Source organism: Apteryx rowi, unplaced genomic scaffold, assembly GCF_003343035.1.
Source record: "Apteryx rowi isolate R43461 unplaced genomic scaffold, aptRow1 scaffold_317, whole genome shotgun sequence".
In the NCBI taxonomy this organism is placed as follows: domain Eukaryota; kingdom Metazoa; phylum Chordata; class Aves; order Apterygiformes; family Apterygidae; genus Apteryx; species Apteryx rowi.
Window position 1 is genome coordinate 528591 of NW_020449608.1, and position 18793 is coordinate 547383.

General features: G+C 36.2%; 1 protein-coding gene across 10 annotated transcripts in view; it reads left to right on the forward strand.

Annotated features, from left to right (window-relative positions):
* Positions 1 to 17636, forward strand: part of U2AF1 (U2 small nuclear RNA auxiliary factor 1) — an 18280-nt gene extending 644 nt beyond the window's left edge. Inside the window, exons 1-10 of one of the 10 annotated variants that reach the window (XM_026070694.1) lie at positions 1493 to 1590; positions 2505 to 2592; positions 2816 to 2872; positions 4791 to 4821; positions 5411 to 5477; positions 9680 to 9729; positions 10388 to 10486; positions 11663 to 11796; positions 12128 to 12220; positions 14640 to 17636. In XM_026070694.1, the coding sequence (XP_025926479.1) occupies positions 2546 to 2592; positions 2816 to 2872; positions 4791 to 4821; positions 5411 to 5477; positions 9680 to 9729; positions 10388 to 10486; positions 11663 to 11796; positions 12128 to 12220; positions 14640 to 14778 (717 nt within the window). In that variant the 5' untranslated portion in view covers positions 1493 to 1590; positions 2505 to 2545 and the 3' untranslated portion in view covers positions 14779 to 17636. Of the gene's footprint in view, positions 1 to 1492; positions 1591 to 2504; positions 2593 to 2815; positions 2873 to 4790; positions 4822 to 5410; positions 5478 to 6285; positions 6353 to 9679; positions 9730 to 10387; positions 10487 to 11662; positions 11797 to 12127; positions 12221 to 14639 lie in introns of those variants that run through there. The other 9 variants (XM_026070693.1, XM_026070701.1, XM_026070697.1 and 6 more) reach the window with 9 other exon arrangements.
* The last annotated feature ends 1157 nt before the right edge of the window (positions 17637 to 18793 follow it).

Below are 18793 nucleotides of genomic sequence, written 5' to 3' on the forward strand. Positions count from 1 at the left end.
CAAACTCGCGGCGGCTGCGCCTCCTCGCGGCGGGCGGGCGGGAGCGGCCGGAGTTGCCCAGCTCCCCGCCGCCCGCTGAAAAGGGCCTTCCCCTTTTGTCCGTGTCTCCCCCCCCCCGCAGCAGCAGCCCGAGAGCTTCCGCTGTGCTGCAGGGACGGACGGCGGGGTGTTATTTCTTCTCCCTCCCCTGGGCGCGGAGGGTTTTTCCTTGGCTGCTGCATCCTGATCCTCAGGCTCCTGCCCGCAGCTTTCGTCGGGAGCGCTGCTGGCTGCTCTCGGTGTCGGAACCCGCTTGCGAAACAGTCCTTTATGAAACTTCGGTCACCGCCGGCGTGGCCAGACCAACGTGTTTCTCTGCCCTTAAAAATGAAAGGGGCGTCGATATGCTACTGAACTTAAATCGCTTTTGTCAAACTTTGGCCGCAAGGCTTCCGTTTGCCTTGCAGTTTGTAGTACTGCATGGCAGTCCCAGTTTGCTCACCTGTCAGAGAAGTGGTATAGGCAGCTTTTCTTCAGTTGTGTTAATATGCCATCCTTTCTGGCATACTACATTACAGTCTAACAGGATCAGTGTATGTCATGAAATTCCTATACTGGTCTTATTTTCTATCTGGAAATTGAGCAGAACTCTCCAGAAAGTGTTGAAGTTTGAGACATTATCGGAAATTTTATAGTTGTTAAATTGTAAGCTTCCAGTCAGAGTTCAGAGAGGACAGTAAGTATATTGTAATGCGAAGTGTATGCTTTCAAAAATGTAATGAAGAGTAAGCATGTTATGATTTTTATAGTAAAACATCTTGCTAGAGATCAGGTATGCTTTAGTACCTTCATGTTTCTCCCTTTCAAGTGCTGATGTTGGTTACACAGAATTGTGGAAAAAATCAGTATAAACTTTGAACAAGGGAAGAATAATCTTTCTTCCAAGGGAACTTTTGTATTTCATTTACTTATGTATATAACACAATAGTTTTCTTGCCCTTCATAATTTTGCATTCAGTTTTCCCAAACAAAGTAGCTAAGCTTTTTATTGTTTTCTTTCATCATTCCATGTGAATTACACTAATATATTTTAGAGTTTTACTGCCATTCATAAACCAGAATAGTTTTGAAGGCGCCATTAGATGATAGCTAATTCAATAAAACCTGTAGAGACTGTGTGTTTAAGAAATAAAACACTTTCTTTTGAAATAATTTACTCTGTTCATGGAAATGGCTTAATTCAGTTAATTATTTTGCTCATATGTATTCTGTATATCAATACCTCTTGCTGCAAATTCTGAAGTGTGTTTAAAAAAAATCTGTATCGGCTTGGCTGCTATTGAATATCTAAAAACTTTGTGCAACTTATGTTTTTTAGACAGGAAATGCAATTTTACATCAAAGCAAAATGACCTTTTTAGTAGTCAAGCACAGAGGTTTATAACAGTGCCATCTAGGGCTTTCCTTGGATTGGATATTATCTGCTTGAAATTCTTTTCTTTTGTCTGAGATAGGTCTGCATTCTGCCCAACATAACTGTAGAGGCCCGTCAGAAAATGTAATTCCACAAGATACTAATTGGAGCAGCAACAACAGCTAAAGTTCCAGAGGGTCTGTTTCCACATACAGTGGTGTTCGTTGTCCTTTCAGTTATGCCACAGTAGCTCTGTGTGGGGCAGGATAGTAGTGTAGAACATTGAAACATTTCATTTAAAAGTAACACTATTTTTGCCTTACCTGAATCATTTTCAATATTGTGCTGGCAGTAGTCTTGTAAATACTGTAAAAGATTGAGTGGTTACCATATGGCACAGTGGCTGAAATGAGCAGCATGGTCTTTAGGCAGAAGTCAACCTAAGGGAAGTATTTGCCATGGGGGTGTTCAGATTAGAAGCTTGGTCGAGGAACAGTGAGGTGAGAGAAAGGATATTTGAATTGCTTTTCCACCAGCTGTGGAGGGAGCTTGAGGTCACATCTAACTTATGATGCAAAAATCATCATGAAGCTTGGAAAGGGGGCTATGATTTGCTCATCCTGCTAAAGGCTTAAGAGTTATTGGGGTATAACTTAGGTGGATTTTTTAAACATTAGGTAGATGCAACTGTATCAGCTTTAAAGCACATTATGTTGTCTAGACTAGGGATTATATGAACTAAGACACATCTATRTAGTTCATAGTGTAACTTTTCAGACTGTTTCTCACATTATTTCCCATCTCATCACCCAGTGGAACTGATTGTAATGAAACAAGATAAAAAAGACAAGAAGGGAGGAGTAGAAGGGTAAAATAGTAGCAATAAYCTGTGTTAGTGATGGTGATATGAATATACTTTGGGTTTGAGTGGCTGGTGAAATTCAGAAGATGACGCAAACTGTGAACTAGGGGTAAAGAGAAATGCATATGAACATATGAAATTTTATTTCTCCATATCAAGGTAAAGGCATTTAGTGAATGTTTTTATATTAATTGCATATTAATGTGATTCTGTTCCAGTATGTAACTACTTGGGTTTTTTTACTTGCAGAGTCAACTGTTCATTTTATTTCAAAATTGGAGCTTGTCGTCATGGAGACAGATGTTCTCGGTTGCACAACAAACCAACATTTAGCCAGGTTTGTTTTCCTTTTGTTTTTCATGCTTGTGGAAGTATATTCTTGCCTCTTTAAAACATAAATTCTCAGATACAAGTCAGTAATTACAGAGCTCCAGATTAACTAGTTAACTTACACTTACACTTTCGGCCCCAGTTTATATGGGTTTTTGCTTTTTTTGGGGGTATTCCATTTACTTCTCCCAGCATTTCTAATTATCTCCTGTCACCCTTAATGGCTGCAGGAAGCGATGCTGTTGTAAGCTTGCCTGTAGTAGAGACCAGCCAGTGCTAACTTTCAGGTGAGTGTGCCTTCTCAGTGATGTTTAGGCACTTAAACCATCCCAGATTTTTTTTTTATCACAAACAATGGCAGCGTGTTCCACCTGTCTCAAAGGTGTGAGCTTAAGTCTTTTGTGCATATAAAAGAAGAAAATTAATAAACAAAAGCAACTTCTCTGTCATTGTCTTTGCTCTCTGACCCAGGCTCTTAAGTTTTGAGAGTAACTTACACACTTCCTTTGAATGTGAAAGAATTGTTTCTTGAAAATAACTTGCCTGATTGCTGAGGGTATATCAGCTGACTTTACAGGTTATGTCATCTTTGACTAGATGAATATTATCAGAGACATAGAGCTTGACTGCATGTCTGCTTAAAAAAAAAAAAAAGAGGTGGAGTGGTTGATAGGTTTGKTTTTTTTTAATTATTATGATCTCTATAGTTTTCAGAAAACTTCTTTTACATTCCTGAGGAACTGTATGTTTTGCCTTTTTCTATCACTGCTGATTGTCAAGGTATGCAAGTAAATAGATTTCTCTGAGAGTATTGTATATGATGATGAGTGCCTGTGAAAGTCATTGCATCATCAGCAGTTTTACTACCAAGGTAAAACTTATGCAGCAGTGCAGTCCTCTGCAAGTTTGCTGTAACTGACTTAGAGCAGAATTGACTGGTTTTCTGGAACAGTGGACTGGTGTCCATTTGGGGACAATTAGGAAGGCAAGTACTATCCATGTAACAGGAGAGTAGAGTGGTAGGGCTGATAAAATTAAGCCTCATGAGTGCGTGAGTGGGCAGGGAGGGTTCAAGAGGGGATGAGTATTTGGGTTRCTGATCTAGAGGGACCACTGCTGATGTTTAATCTACAAAAACAATTTTCCCATTTTAGGGAACTTAATAATTGTTAATTTAAGTGTTGTATATCAAGAAGAGTATTGCCATTTTAAAAACTACCCCATGCTACTGATATGTACAAACAGTATGCTGAAATAGCATTGGTTATTTAGGGACTTGAATTTAGGTCATTGGCTACTGGAAAATATTTTTAATTTAAACAACTTCCACAGTAACCATCATAATATTATTATTTTTTAAAGCACTCAATCTATTTTGTAAAAAAAAAAAAAAAAAAAAAAAAAATGTATACAGCAAGTTTCCTCTGTCTGCAATCTTTAGTTTTGCTTTAGAAACAGCAGTGACAAACTGCAGCTGAAGTGGGTCTGCAGGGCATGTCAGAGTCATCTAGTGATGTCTGGGATCACTGGGGCATTGCACTTGGCAGACGTACTGGATTGTTCTGTCTCTAACAGACCTGACAGTTGTATAGAATTCATTATAGAAATCTTTATTTGTATGCAGATTGGTAATCAGCTGTGATAGAAAATAGAAGAACAGATATCTTCATTAATGGAAAGTTATTGCCACAATATTTCTATCTTGTGTTGCTATTGCTGGTGCAGCTATTTTATTGAAGTGCTGTGTTAGGAAAGGTCATGCAATCCAGAGTGATCGAATTACCACCAATCAGCAGAAACACTGTAACTGTATGCATATTTCTGTCTCTCTCCAACTGTAGACTAAAACATGTTATTTTAAACCTGGGCCACAGAAACACAATAGCTTGCATTAGTATGACCATACCCATAATAAAACAAATATGTGATTCAAATGTGATATTACAGATTCTTTACATGTTAAGTGGGCAGCATATGTAGGTATGACATTGCTGGTCCTGTGACTTCAAGCTCTGAATTCTTAGTGTGACTAATAATAATGTGTAAGTTAAGCTTACTTGTTTGGGGATTGCAATTTGTACAAACTAACATTGAGCTTGTATTTAAGTAATCAAATCTCAATTTTTGAGCTGCTTACAGTGATATGGACATTTGGAATTTTTTGTAATATTAGTTTACTAACTTAAACATGGTTTGTTTTTTCAGACAACTTGATTTTAAGAAGAACGGTACAAATGTAAGGTTTCAAGTCTGCCTGGGCTAATTCTTCAAGTAAAAAGCAGAAGGGCTAAAAGGATATTGTCCTTATTTGAAGGATCGGAAACATGTGAACCTATGATGCTATTATATTATTTAAACAGAAATTCCACCAAGAAATGTCTGATGCACAAAATGAGATGTAGCCAATGCCCCAAAACCTGATTGCTTGGTGTAACATTTTAGACTCCGTGGCATTATGTATTAAATGCTGTGCACATAACTTTTTTTTCCTAGATTTAGAAATGAATCTGATCTTAAAATTAAGATAAAACTAGGCATATGCATAATAGCAAGTAGTTTGATGTTTCAGGGTACTGTGCCTCACAATTCCCATTTTGAGGGTAGCTTATGAGACAAATGCAGCTCTTTCTTGGTGGTTAATTTAAAACTGTTTTCATAATATGATGGTCTGGATGCAATTTTGGAAGATATTCTGCAAATACAAAAGGAAGTCTTGAGAATAAAATATTACCTATAGCTGTTTGCAAACAAGTTGTCTCTTTGCAATTGTCTATTATATGCACAGCAGCCAGTAGAATTCCCCTTTTTATTTTTTTTCCCCGCAGACCATCTTGATTCAAAACATCTATCGTAACCCCCAAAACAGTGCACAGACGGCTGACGGCTCACACTGTAAGTCCCACAGTTGGAGAAATTTTTTTAAAGAATGGTGTTAAAGAGCCCACTCCTAATTATGAGAAAATAATGTTGGCTTCTGAGCTGCTGACATAAAGCTGTTGCAAACAGGACAAGTGACGGAACTCTTCTTGCGCATATATCAAGAACTTGTGAAATGTATGCAATTCAGGATGCAGAAAGTGACTTCATAAATTGGACCTGATTCTCTTTTACAGTACAACCTCAAACTCAATTGCTTAGTGATACTGCTTTCTTTTTAAATAGCTAAACTGCAGACATTTCTCAAATTCTTGATTTAACCAAAAAATAGGTGTATTTGTGATGTACGGTAAGTTTCCCAAAACTGTGGATTTTCTTTCATCTTAACTCTTCTAGGAAAATGGAGATTTCATGTTACGCTGCGATTATTGTATTACTTTTTTTCCCTTTCCTGGGGTTTTGCTACTAAGAAACCATTCAGTAAAGCCAAATTCAAATGAATTATTATGCTTATAATTTGAATTTCACCTTTGAGTGTCATTTAATACATTTCTGCCTGAAATCATGTGAAACCCTTCATAGCAATATTGGTGAATAAAATAACTTTAAAAAAAAATACAATAATGGAGTATCATGAGATCTCTATTACTTTACAGTGTTAGGTTGATTCAGAAAGGTCACCAGATAAGTGAAAGTTCTCCTTCTTGGGAGAGAATAACCACCTCTTTTTCAGCACAGACTCGGCTAAAGCGACCCTAAAGGAAACCGGTTTCTTGTTAAAATTATTTTCCATAATATAAAGTTGTTGCGTTTTGTATTTCAGACCATTGCCCTCTTGAACATTTACCGTAACCCTCAAAACTCTTCCCAGTCTGCTGACGGTTTGCGCTGTAAGTTCATACAAGTTCCTTCACTGGTTCCCTGGGCTTGATTGTCAGAGCTCAGTGTCGACTTAAGCTGGTCTACCATTTTAGTTTAATAGATCAAACTGACCACATTTCATTAAATGTATCGGAAAAAAAAAAAAAACTTTTTGTCCCCCTCACCTTCTTCCTTACTCCCACAAATTTGAGGGGAATCTGGATACCACCTATTAAATCAAAAAGGGTTGAAATTGTACTTCCCTTGTAAAGCAGTCTAGATGCACTGCTTTCTTTCCTCCATTTTCCCTGCCAGTTACCTGCATCCTAGGAATGCTTTTCTGTATGTTTTATGCTATTCATTAGACTTCACTGTCTAAAGAGCAGGATAATGTCATATTGACTTCATCCAGAACAAATTTCCTGCTCTATAAATGTTAAGAGAACTTGAATTTGAAACTTTTTAGGCTTCATGCAGAAATATATCCTAGGTTAATGCAACTTCCATTTAGAGTCTACATTGAAAGGATRCACTTTGACTGACAAATGTTTCCCTTTTGGCAGCTGTCCTTTTGGATAGTTGCCTGTTTAAAATTCCTTCCATGCTTTGAAAATTCAAATTCCAGACCATGTTACATATTTATGTAGGAAAAAGATATCTTTAAGTACATTGGAGGAGGGAAAGCCATTTGGGTGTGATCATGAACTAATTTAATGACTCCTCATGAGGTAGGAATGGGCAAAAGAAAACACACCTGCTCTAAGACTGGCAGAAGTAAAATGACCAAGATTGTTGATCTGCGATTTGTCATTGTGAATCATCAATATTAGAATAAGATACAAAAGACTTTAGGACCAAAAAGGATCGGTGTTATTTTCTAACTAATATTTTTTGTTGAAGTGAATATTGACTGTGTGGTAATAAAGCTTTGTTTGGCTATTCCTTTTTTTGACTGTTGGACTATAGACTAGTTCAGATTAGTTACCAGCATTTGATTAAACTGACTTTTTGAAATCAGCAACTAACTTAAAAGTCAACGGTGTTTTTCTGTTTTGTTTTGTTTTGTTTTTTAATAATAATAATGCCCCAATTAAGTAGCTTGAGTTTTATGTCATACAATCAAGCTAGATACATAATGAATTTTGTAAGTTTGTCTAGGTGCTTAAACAGTTTTATTGATCTGTAGGCCTTTTTGTTACAGATACTTAGTTGTTAATGCTGTTCTAGTATATCAAAAATGTGCAGTTGGGTATTTTCAGTATGTCCCTAAATTTTCAATGCGCTGGTAACTAATTTGCACAGAGTTATAGCAGTTTGGTCTGTGAAGCTGTTTAGATTGTACAGCTGCAAGAGTCTTTACTTAAACAGATTCTCTAGTGTTCTAAATACTGGTATTAAACTTTAGTTTGTCTTGACAAGTGGGTAATTGTTTAACAGAGCCTAACTGTACCTGGTGTGGTAGAGTTGGAACTCTGTAATCAGTAGGTTCGCTGAAACTCCCTGCTCCCTGTTTTTTCGATTTTTGTCCCTACTTAAGTACTGCATGTATTTTAAATGGATAACTTGGGTAGCTATTTAATGCTTTTGTTGTTGTTGCTTAACTGTCTTCCTTTTTATTGCCGTCGTAGAGGATTAACCTTAGTTTTGAACAGTAATAGTTTTCCTGACTATTTTGATCAGTAGTTGGGCTTCTCAAGGTTCAGATACCAGTAGCCCTGGAATATGAATGTTTGTAAAGCCTGTGCATATGTATGCTTCCCACTTTAGAAGGACATTCAAGTAGTCATTAACTAATTGTTGTTTATCATCTCTTAGTTTGACAATGAAATCTCCTTACAAATTGTTAGCCCTTTTCCATTTGGTAAAAATTAATTATTCCCTGTGTTTCTCATGAAGCCCTATCTGATACCTTTTTAAACAAACAAACAAATCCTTAGGTGTTAGTAAGCTATCATCACTGGTGTCGGCACAACCTTGGGAATATAGTTGTTTTAAACTGTCTAGAAATAGTGGTTTAATGTTTGGTATTTCCTGAATTTGCTCTATAACCATGGGGAAGTGGTGGGGAAGAAGAAAGCTTGTAAAAGCAAACACGTTTCAAATCCAGAAACATTGTCAGCCTAAACTATATAACAAATGCCCTTTCGCCACCTTCAGGAGGTGAGCAGGGTGGAAGAAAAGTAATTATAGTTCCAGAGAGTGTGGCTGGTTAATATGAGATTCTTTGAACAAAAACGTAAAGTTCTTCCAAATGGTAGTTTGTACTGTTAGCCAGAAATGACTGAGCCCAAAGCATCTGTTTTTTCACAGCAGCCTGAAATGAATTAACTTAGCTTTGATGGCCCAGTTTCTTGTCTTTTGCATTCTGGTAACTGAAGCAGTAGAGTTTGTATTTTAAAAGCTAGAATATTTTTCTAGCATAAAACGCAAGGTTCATTTTTAAACTGCTCTGCTTGATCTTAATAAAGCCACTTAACTGCTGAAGAGCTAATACATTAAGCTTTAATGTATACAGCTTAATGTACATTAAAACACAGAATGGAAGAAATAGATGAAACTCATTTCTATATTCTCAATACTTTGAAAACGCAACCAAACTTATATTGTTTTTTATAGCAGCAGGCAAGCAGCGCTCATTTGTGGAGTCCAGCTTGRAGCATGAAAATAATCTTAACACAAATATATGGCTGGCTTCTCTTGCACTAAAAGCTGATATGCAGGACTACAGAAAAATAAAGTGATACTCAAAATTAAATGAGAAAAATGCTCTCTATTGTAAAGTGTTATGGTATTCTTTGAGGGCACCAAGAAAACCATGTCATTTCAATAACTATTCTGAACAAATTCTTTAAACACTCTGAGCTGTGTTACATTATGAACTCTCAAATTCTAGTTTATATGTGCTGGAGAGGTGGACATCTTAAAATGGCATTCTGCCTTTAGGAAGAGAAACACTAAATTGTAATTATGCTGTAAAGCATGCTAATCTGACAAAGCACTTGCCTTCTGTTTAGGTAAAATCATTGGTAGATAGAGGGTGGGACTGTACATTAGATTTAAGTGATATTTCAAAGTAATTCCTTTCCCCTTCCTGCCTTTAAATTTGTAGCACATTAGTTTGGTTCCGATTAAAGCTTGCCTTGATTTGACCATGTCAATATAATGTTTTGAGATACTACTTTGGAGACTAAAGCTGCTCACAGATACTTACTTTTAATATTCCTATTAGTTAGCGACATGCTCTATGGTGTCTTTTATGCTCCAGGTGGCCTCTCTAGATTATATTTTGTAGTAAGATCAGAATCTCTTCATCCCTAATTATGGATTCTAATCAGTATGACTCTTGATTCTTGCAGGTGCTGTGAGTGATGTTGAGATGCAGGAACATTATGATGAATTTTTTGAGGTATGTAAAAGAGTTAATGTTTGAAATGCATTGAAATGTTTTGGAAACTGGAAGCAAATTAGTTGGATGGATTGACTGCATATCAGTTAGATGTATTCAGAGAAGTGCACTTTTTTTCCTCAGGTGTTCATATAAAACTTCCGACTTTCAGTGCTAAATATTTCCTGGTGTAACCCTTGGGTAGTTTGGCTTTAACTTTACTGTTCATAATAGACTTTTGTTTATTTAAAAATCAGCAACTTAAGCTATGTAGCATTTTGATTCCATAATCCCCTTCTCTCCTGTAAGCTTTTTTCATTCTTTTCATTCATTTTCACTTTCATTCATTCTCACTTTTTTCATTCCTTGTATAGAAATGAATATAAGGAAAATTGTAGCAGCAAAGCTTATTTAGTGTTTTCAGTGCATCTTATATATTTTTTTAAATACTGCATGCTTAATGTTTATATAGCTATTTGTTGTATCCTGTTAGCACCGTACAAGCTCTTGCGTTTTGGATGGACACAGCACTGCTTCAGCAAGTACTAATCTTAAAACCAGAAATGCAAAAAAGTGTTTTAAGAAAGGCCTGCTTTTGTATTCAGTAATAGTTAAATGCATTGCATGTGTACTTTTAACTAATGTGCCCTAAATTTTTAACTGGTTGCTTTGTGTTTAGGAGGTCTTCACAGAAATGGAAGAAAAATACGGTGAAGTTGAAGAGATGAATGTTTGTGATAACCTTGGAGATCATCTAGTTGGAAATGTATACGTAAAGGTAGGATACAAAAAGAAATTTGCAGTATATCATAAATAGAGATGGTATTTATTGATTATAATTAAGAAGTTACTATAGTCTTGTAGTTTGGGGGAAGTTAGTTCTTAAGGATTTAAACTTCTCTCCAACTTCATAATATAAACTAGAAAGACTGAAAATCTAAATGGAATGTAAAAAACTTTAAGAACTGATGGAAAGCTTTCTTAATATTCAGAATCTGTGCCATTTTATGAAGGTTACACAATTTCATTGCTTGGTTGTAAAGGCAGTCTCCATTGAACTGTTCAGTTTACCAAGATTAATTTGGGGTATTTCTTTCAATTACCCTACCTTTTAAGCATTTCATTGCTGAGCAGAGATTTATTTTCAACAGTTGCATTTCTTTTCTAAATTCCCAGTTAAACAAAATGTATTGTAAGTTATTTCTGACAATAGCTGGGTGGTTTAAGGTACAAAACTGGAGCGGTTAGGTTTAGCTTTTAACAATCATTGGTATCAGTTTTGAATAATCAGTACTGAGCTATCACTTAAGAAAATTGCATTATGCATATATTTAAGGAGATTCAGTTTGGATATTTTTATTGTACATTCCTTTAACTGGAAAGAATTACCTTGAGGCCTAAAAGTCTTAGCTATGTAGGCCATAATAATCAGAAATAAAAGCTGAATTTGCAAATGCTAAGTTTTGAAAAGGAATCTTGAATCCTCTAAGCTTAACCTTTGTTTTAAAACAGGATCAAATTTTCATAAATCATTTGTGTTCTGCATGAATGAGAGCTTCAGTTCTCATACAGAGGTCTCATTAACGCTTGAAAAAAAAGTTACATTACATTTGGAGTGTTGGTGTTCTGGAAAGTACTCTAAGCATTCCTCCTTGTTTAAAGTTGTATTAAGAAAACATAATCTCAAATCTTTTAATACAGGCTGCAAAACTTAAAGACTAAATATAACATAACTCAGAAAAATATCAGTGTTGTGATTAACTCTGAATCCCAATTAAAGAAAAGCTAACATCTTTACACTTGATTTCATGGATTTTCCCAAGAATTCTGAAGTAGCTTCTAGTTCGGTGACTAGCTTAAAGCCATGAGTATCACACAATTGATATTCTAGGAATCTTTGGTCTACCTCTGTTGTTTCTCTATAACATGAGAAAAATGTTAATTTTACTTTTAGTTTCGCCGTGAAGAAGATGCAGAAAAGGCTGTGATTGACCTGAACAATCGCTGGTTTAATGGACAGCCCATTCATGCTGAGCTCTCACCTGTGACTGACTTCAGGGAGGCCTGTTGCCGTCAATATGAAATGGGGTAAAAAGTTGCTTCCTGTTTGTTTATGATAGAAGGCTCGCACAGAAAGGTGGTTGTTTAGGTGTGGTTTTTATATGCGTCTTATGGGTAGGAAAAAAGCACTTCAGGTAACAGTAATACTGAGGACCTGCAGTCAACCTCCTGAATTTTGCCATCTTTCTAGGACTTTGATGTACAAGTGAGTCATTTCCAGTAAATGATACTTGCATTTCATTGTTTTTAGTGTTAGAGTTGATTAACTTTAGGTGGCTAGATGACCACTGGGGCTTAGGGCAAACAGATATAGCGTAGAGCAAGGAATTTTAACTGTATTTCTCAATTTCTGTTTCAGGGAGTGTACACGAGGAGGTTTCTGCAACTTTATGCATTTGAAACCCATTTCTCGGGAGTTAAGACGCGAGTTGTATGGGCGTCGTCGTAAAAAGTGAGTTTGCTTTTGAACACAATTAAAACAGATAGATTAAGGATCAGTAGCTGAATATTCTGAAGGCAAAACTTGAAATCAAGTCCTGTCTTCCTTTTTCCAGTGGAGTTCTGATAGATGCGCAAATGAAAGGCATCAAGTGAAGTTAGCAAGTGGCCAATTTAGAACAAAGGAATAGTCTTTATAGAACAATTTAAGTAAGGTGCCTCTTACTAAGGGGTGCTATGGATGCTGAAGGCTGATGTGCATTTAAGAGAAGACTGGGTACAAGGAAAAGAATATCCACTGAGACTTACTAAGTACATAGGAACTATGTCTGCTTCAAATCCCCTAATTACAAGCTGTTACAGGCTGAGAGATTATTCAGAAGTCTTGCTTCATGCCTCTTCTCTGCTTATCCTCGTCTGTACATATTTGTTGCTGGTCTCTGGTAGAAGCAGGATACTTGGCTTGTTGGGCATTTTGTCAGAATCAGGTCGGTCACTTTTAGCATTTAGTACAATCAGTTGTATCTATAGATACATTCCGGAAGCAACCTGATTTGTTTTTACTGTTTCCTTTAGTTAGTTTCAACAGTTACTGGCTCATTCTTCTACTTCCTTATTATTCGTAACAGGAGCTCACTGTCTTGAGCACTTTTTATTAACACTAGTCTCACAAAATGATACTCCTTGATAGGAATGCTTGACAGGGCAAAGGGATAATAATTTCACTTATTGGCAAAAAAGGTTGCAGTAAATACACATATGTAATTTAGTATATATAATACAAATAATAATGTGTCAAGATATCTTGCAGAAAAGCTTGTACCAGTGCTGTTACTATGACACCTCTTTTGTGGATGGTTCATTCTGAGCTGGATTCAATCTCCTTGTTTTTATGAAACTTGTGATATTTAAGATAGGCACATAAACTTATTGAGCTTCCTTTATATGTAGTGCAGCTTCGTAGGTGTCCCTTTCCCTCTTTCAATCACAGAAGAAGCCTAAGATTATGCAAATGCTTTTCCTGTAAGTGTCTCTAGTTGGCCAAATATTGCCCTTTTCACAAATACTCATTTTCAATGCTGTGAATATTTTGCTGTGTTTTGGGATCTGAAAAGATGAATTTAACTGTGGAAAATGCGGACTGCATTGCTTAGGCACAAGTATTTGATTAAATACTTTCCTAAAATATCCTGGTTAATATTAATTGGGTCTTAAATGTAAGCTTGTAAAACATTTGATTTTTTTGGAAAAGAGAAAACATGCTCTTGTCTTTGCCTTATGGTTACTCTTATGAATCCTGATCTCTCAAACTCAGTAAAGCACTAGGGCATTATCTCTTCTTGCAAGACAGATCAGACTTGGAATATGGTTGTTTTACCTGTAGCCCAGTTTCAGTCAGTGATAAAACAAATAGTTGAGTCCTCCCTCTAGTTTTCTTTATTGGCCCTATTTAAATTCTTTATGAAGCTAAAGTTATCACATGCTGGCAGTAAGGCTTGATGTAAAAAAATCAGTCCTTGAGTCAGTAGAGTTTACGAGTAGAGTATATAATTTAGAATGACCTGAAAATAGTTCTACACAAAATGAAATATGCAAAAGTTTCAATTACAAAAAGGGAGAGTACACCAAAACTTCTGAATAATGGGCTAATTTAATAATTCTGGACAGCTCAGTGGCACACAAGTTATGTGTCTCTGTGTCATAGTGAAATTTGCCTTGCCTCCCCTCCCCTCCCCCCCACCCCTTCCTCCCAGGAACATCTCAATGCAGAACGATATGCTGCAAACCTAGACTTTTAGAAGTTTGTGCAAACACAAATGCTAAGTTCTGCTGTATTTCTACAGCTATTTAAAATTGTACTGAGCTGTAAATTCATAGCAGCTGTGTTAGCAATACCTTCTGGATGGTTTTGAGCTTAGTGCCTGATGTTAAAAGTCATGATCCCAAGAGGCAGGGAGGATTACTTGCAAATGCTGATACCTTCCAGAAGTGAAAAAGTCAATAGAGAACTTGTATTTTTAACTGCTAGTTGATGCAGCTGATCTCATAGGAGTGAACTTGCAAACAGCTGTAGGCTTTTGCTGTGTATAGTTAAGACTACAAAAGCAGGTGTCCCCTTTTCTTGCTGCTTCAATTAGAAGCTGTGTAACAGTGCATTTAGTTCCTCTATGTGCCTTAAGTTTTGTACATCCATTCTAATGAATGACCAGCAGTCAACAATTGTCTTTTCACAGTATGTGCTGACTCCTCAGTATTAAATTTGTTCAGTGTGTAAATGCATGGTTTCACACCCTGAGTGTCAGTTTATCAATACTTTAAATCCCACATCATCTTCCTTCTTCCCCATTACTTACATCCTTGAATATTCCATTGCGTAGTCTGTAAGTTACTGAATGTGGTGAAACAATAAAATGTTCAAACTTTCTTTAAAGGCATAGATCCAGGTCAAGGTCCCGTGAACGTCGGTCTAGATCCAGAGATCGTGGTCGTGGAGGTGGTGGTGGAGGAGGAGGAGGACGTGAACGTGATAGGAGGCGGTCAAGAGACCGTGAAAGATCTGGTCGATTCTGAGCCATGCCATTTTTACTGTATGTCTGCTAGAAAGTGTTGTAGTTTGACCAAACAAGTTCATAATGAGATTTTTTTTAAAAGATGGGCTTCTGAATAAAAATTTGTAGTGATACAGTATTCTTTGTGTAACTTGTTTCTTGTGGGGGGAGTCTTTTTAATTGTCATTCTTCTATCTTGACAAATACCTGGATTAACTATGCCTGAGGGAAAGGTGGTAAATGTATTGGAGGAGCGCCAGTTTTTTTTTTTTGTTTTTTTTTTATTCGGGTATGATTTGAACTGTTGATGCAAATGTGTGTGTATATAATATAAAATATTATATACATAGTAAAAATAATATACTGCTTGAGAAACAGTTACTCACATAAGTTTCCCTTTTCTGCTATGCTGTCTGCTTATTTAGGTTAGTTTAGGCACATTTAAAAGAAAGGCTGTGCGAAGTGCATTTATTTACCGAGTAGAAATGCTTAGTTAAAAAAATGTATGTTTGTTTGTTACCAGAAGTCTGTGCTCTGTCTATCAATGTGACTGTGGCATTTATACAATAAATCCAATTCCTTGATGTAAAATCTAAAGCCTATTTTCTAAGCACTCTGGAGTAGTTGAGTTGCTACTCTTGGCTGTTCCAGAGTTCATAGTTCAATTTCTTGTGATTCTTGATTAAATCCCATGTCTTTGGCTAGAAGGAAACTACCTAGTGCAGCTTGAAGGATAATAATCTTATTGCAGTGATTCATAATAGGCAGGTGAATTGTTCCAAAATTCATGCTCCATGCAGCAGGATATATTTACATAGGATGTATTGAAGGAAGTACAGGTCCTAAAACACAAGGACCAAATTTGCTAACAGATTTTTTTTTCACTCTGTGTTCTCTCAGCTGTCCTTTAATAGAAAGCTTTTCATTAGTGTTCAGTATCATACTAAACTAATTGGACACTGGTGGAAAACAAGTCATTTTTTCCAGCTTCACTCACTTGCAAAAGGTCTGAAGTGGGATAAAAGCTAATGGACAGATGGGAGTTTCTTCACAAAAAAGACATTTTTCTCCTGTCTTTTAACTGAATTGCACAATAGCTATAATTAGTAATTTGTGCATCTCTTAAGGAATTAAAGCTCTAATTGACATGTTGCTGGAACATCTTGAGAGACAATTTGTACAATTGCTAACTTTCAGTTTAAATTCATTCATTTCTGCTTTTATTCAATTTGCTTGTGAGATAACATGAAGTTTTGGTTAATGGTCATATTTCTGCAAGATACAACTTTACATACATGAAGTTTCCTAATACAATGTAGCTTTCCAGTTTAGGAGAGAACTTAACTAGTGCTCTGTTAGTTCTCAGAGTTGGATAACTTGCTAAATGATAGATCTGTTCCTCAATTATTTAAAAGGAAGTGCAAAGGATGTGGAAGCATTACATAGCCAGATTAACAAACCAGTTTCTCCCTCCAAAATAAGCATAAAACCATTTTGCTCGCTGGAACTTGGAACTGGGAAACAAAATACTGAAAAATGTGGCTTTTTAAAATTAATCTGTCTTGCCTCTTAAAACTTTTTGCACCAATTCAGATTGAATTTCTTATGTTTGTACTGGATGGTTTTGTCAACCAGATTATGAAACTTCTTTTGCCATTAACCTTTTTAAAGAACTGTATCTTTACACGAAGATGGCTTCACTGTTTACATTGCATTACAAGTAAATAAATTATGCTTTCTTTTTTCACTTGAAGAAATTGAACAGTGCCTAGAATAGATGGCTAAAGTGAAACCTGTGGTATTTCTGCTAGGCATTAGGAATTTAACATTGATAACTTAGTTCTTGCAGTTTACAGCATATTAATCCAGTTCCATTTCCTCTTCAGTGAGGTTTAGGATTCTTAGTGAGCTAATTTAAATTTCAAGCTCAAAAAGGTGAGGATAGCCTTTCTGTTTCTTAACACAGCATCTAGTATAATGTGGTTACTATGTTTAAGACCCTGTTTTACACAGAGATGAATGATGCAAGCTGATTTGCTCTATAAGCAGATTAGCTTTAAACTAACATAAATGTGTCCCTCTAATGGTTTTCACCAGTTTATCTGAACCTTATTAAACAGCAGATGTATTTTTGTATGATAGCAGAATTTGGATTACCCCTCCCCAAAAACATTTATTTTTATTTTTTTTAAAGAAAGCCCACTTGAATTCCACTGAATGCATCATTTTGTTTTCTGATTCCACATCTGCCTAAAAATTAATGACATAACTGGAATATGTCATACAGGGCATTGAAAGCAATGGATTTTACTGGATACTCAAGGGGAAAATATCATACATTGATCATTACCTGGTAGTCTGGTTAGTGACAGCATTCAGCACATAAACTAAGCTCATGATGTATCTTTTGCTAGGTTCACCTTCTATACAACTGTACGCTACCAGTAAAATGTATCAAATCTGAAATTTAAACTGCACAAACTTGGTTAAATGCTTATGTATTTGTCCAAACTGGACAGGTTTATTGATACAAAGAAAGTGGAAATCCCACCTCCTCCTTCCATTGTTCACAATGTCTTAGAGTAAGAATTCCCCTCCTCCCCAAAGGTACCTACTCTTACGAATATTTCAATGTCAACTCTTCTGTTAAACAGTGGATCTTAATTTATGGAATTCCTTTACCTCAAATAAGTGACAGCATACAGTATTTTCTTAAATCAGAGTCAATTTGATTGAAACTGTTAATCCCAAGTGGCTTCCTCTTATTTGTATTTGGCTCTTATTCTGTGAAAATGCTGCTTGTCCATGAATATGATGTATGTTGAGACTGTAAAACCAAATGGAGAAAACTTGTTCAAAATAAAGCCTTTTTTATAAGAATGTGACAAAAATAATCCCTTTCCTTTACACGGGATGCTGCTCTTTAAATGATTAATAAGAACAAAGACTACAGTTTTTAAATTCCCAGCTCTTTGTTTGAGCTACTTCTTTGAGTGATACTTTGCCTTCTGTTTTTTAGGGCTGGTGGAGCAAGCCTTTCCTTCAACTTAAAAAAAAAAAAAAAAAAAAAAAAAAGCTACATACCTAATTGATAAAAGTTAAGTATCAAAGGAGTATGACTTTTATTGTTTTTAAAAACAAGGTTTGTAGTCAAGGAAAGCTTGCAAATTTCTATTGTGGATTAGAAATAAGGTGGCTCCTAATTTTGACAGAGGACCTTGCTTAGTTGAGTAACTGAGAGGGGATTCAGCTTTTCAAAGATGATTCTTCCAGTGTTTCATGGCTCAAGCTGCAAATCTCTGAGAGTTAATGAATGTGTCCATTCGCCCTGTTGTACTAATACTTTTACAATAGCAGCTTAAGCTGAACATTCTGTCTTTATTTAACATACTAGAACTGGAACTGCTTTAAGAGTAGTACTTTGGGAGCATGGGGGGATTAATCATTCTCCAACACTTGTAACTACTGATATTACACTTATGACTGCTCTAAAAACAGTTCTAATCAGGAAAAGTCAGAGTTAAAAAAACAGCACAGAATTGCTGTGCAGTCATTTTGGGTGATAAGGAAGTACTGCCTGCTAGTAAGGCTGTCATAGAAGAGAATGTTTATAGCCTTATTCTTTTGCCATTGACTGCAGGGATGGAGCAGAGCTACAATACTATAGAGCACAACTTTACCTTAGCGTGTATGAATTTCAATTTTAAAAATCAAAATTCTAGCTAAATACTTGTGGAATAAACCAGTATATCTTCATGTTGTATTGATGCTCAACAAATTTTAAACTACGCACAAGCATTTCTGGATTCATCCAGTTAGTCGGTGGCACTTTATTTAGAAATGTCTACAACTTCTTTTTCTTTTTGCAGTTTTCAGTTTATCAAATTCACATGTATGGATAACAAAGCATTGATCTATGTGGATGATTCTTCCTTGTCAGTGATGTGCTCATCAGTCACACAATCACAGAACAGTTCGGGTTAGAAGACACCTCTGGAGCTCATCTGGTCCAACTCCCCTGCTCAAGCAGGGTCAGC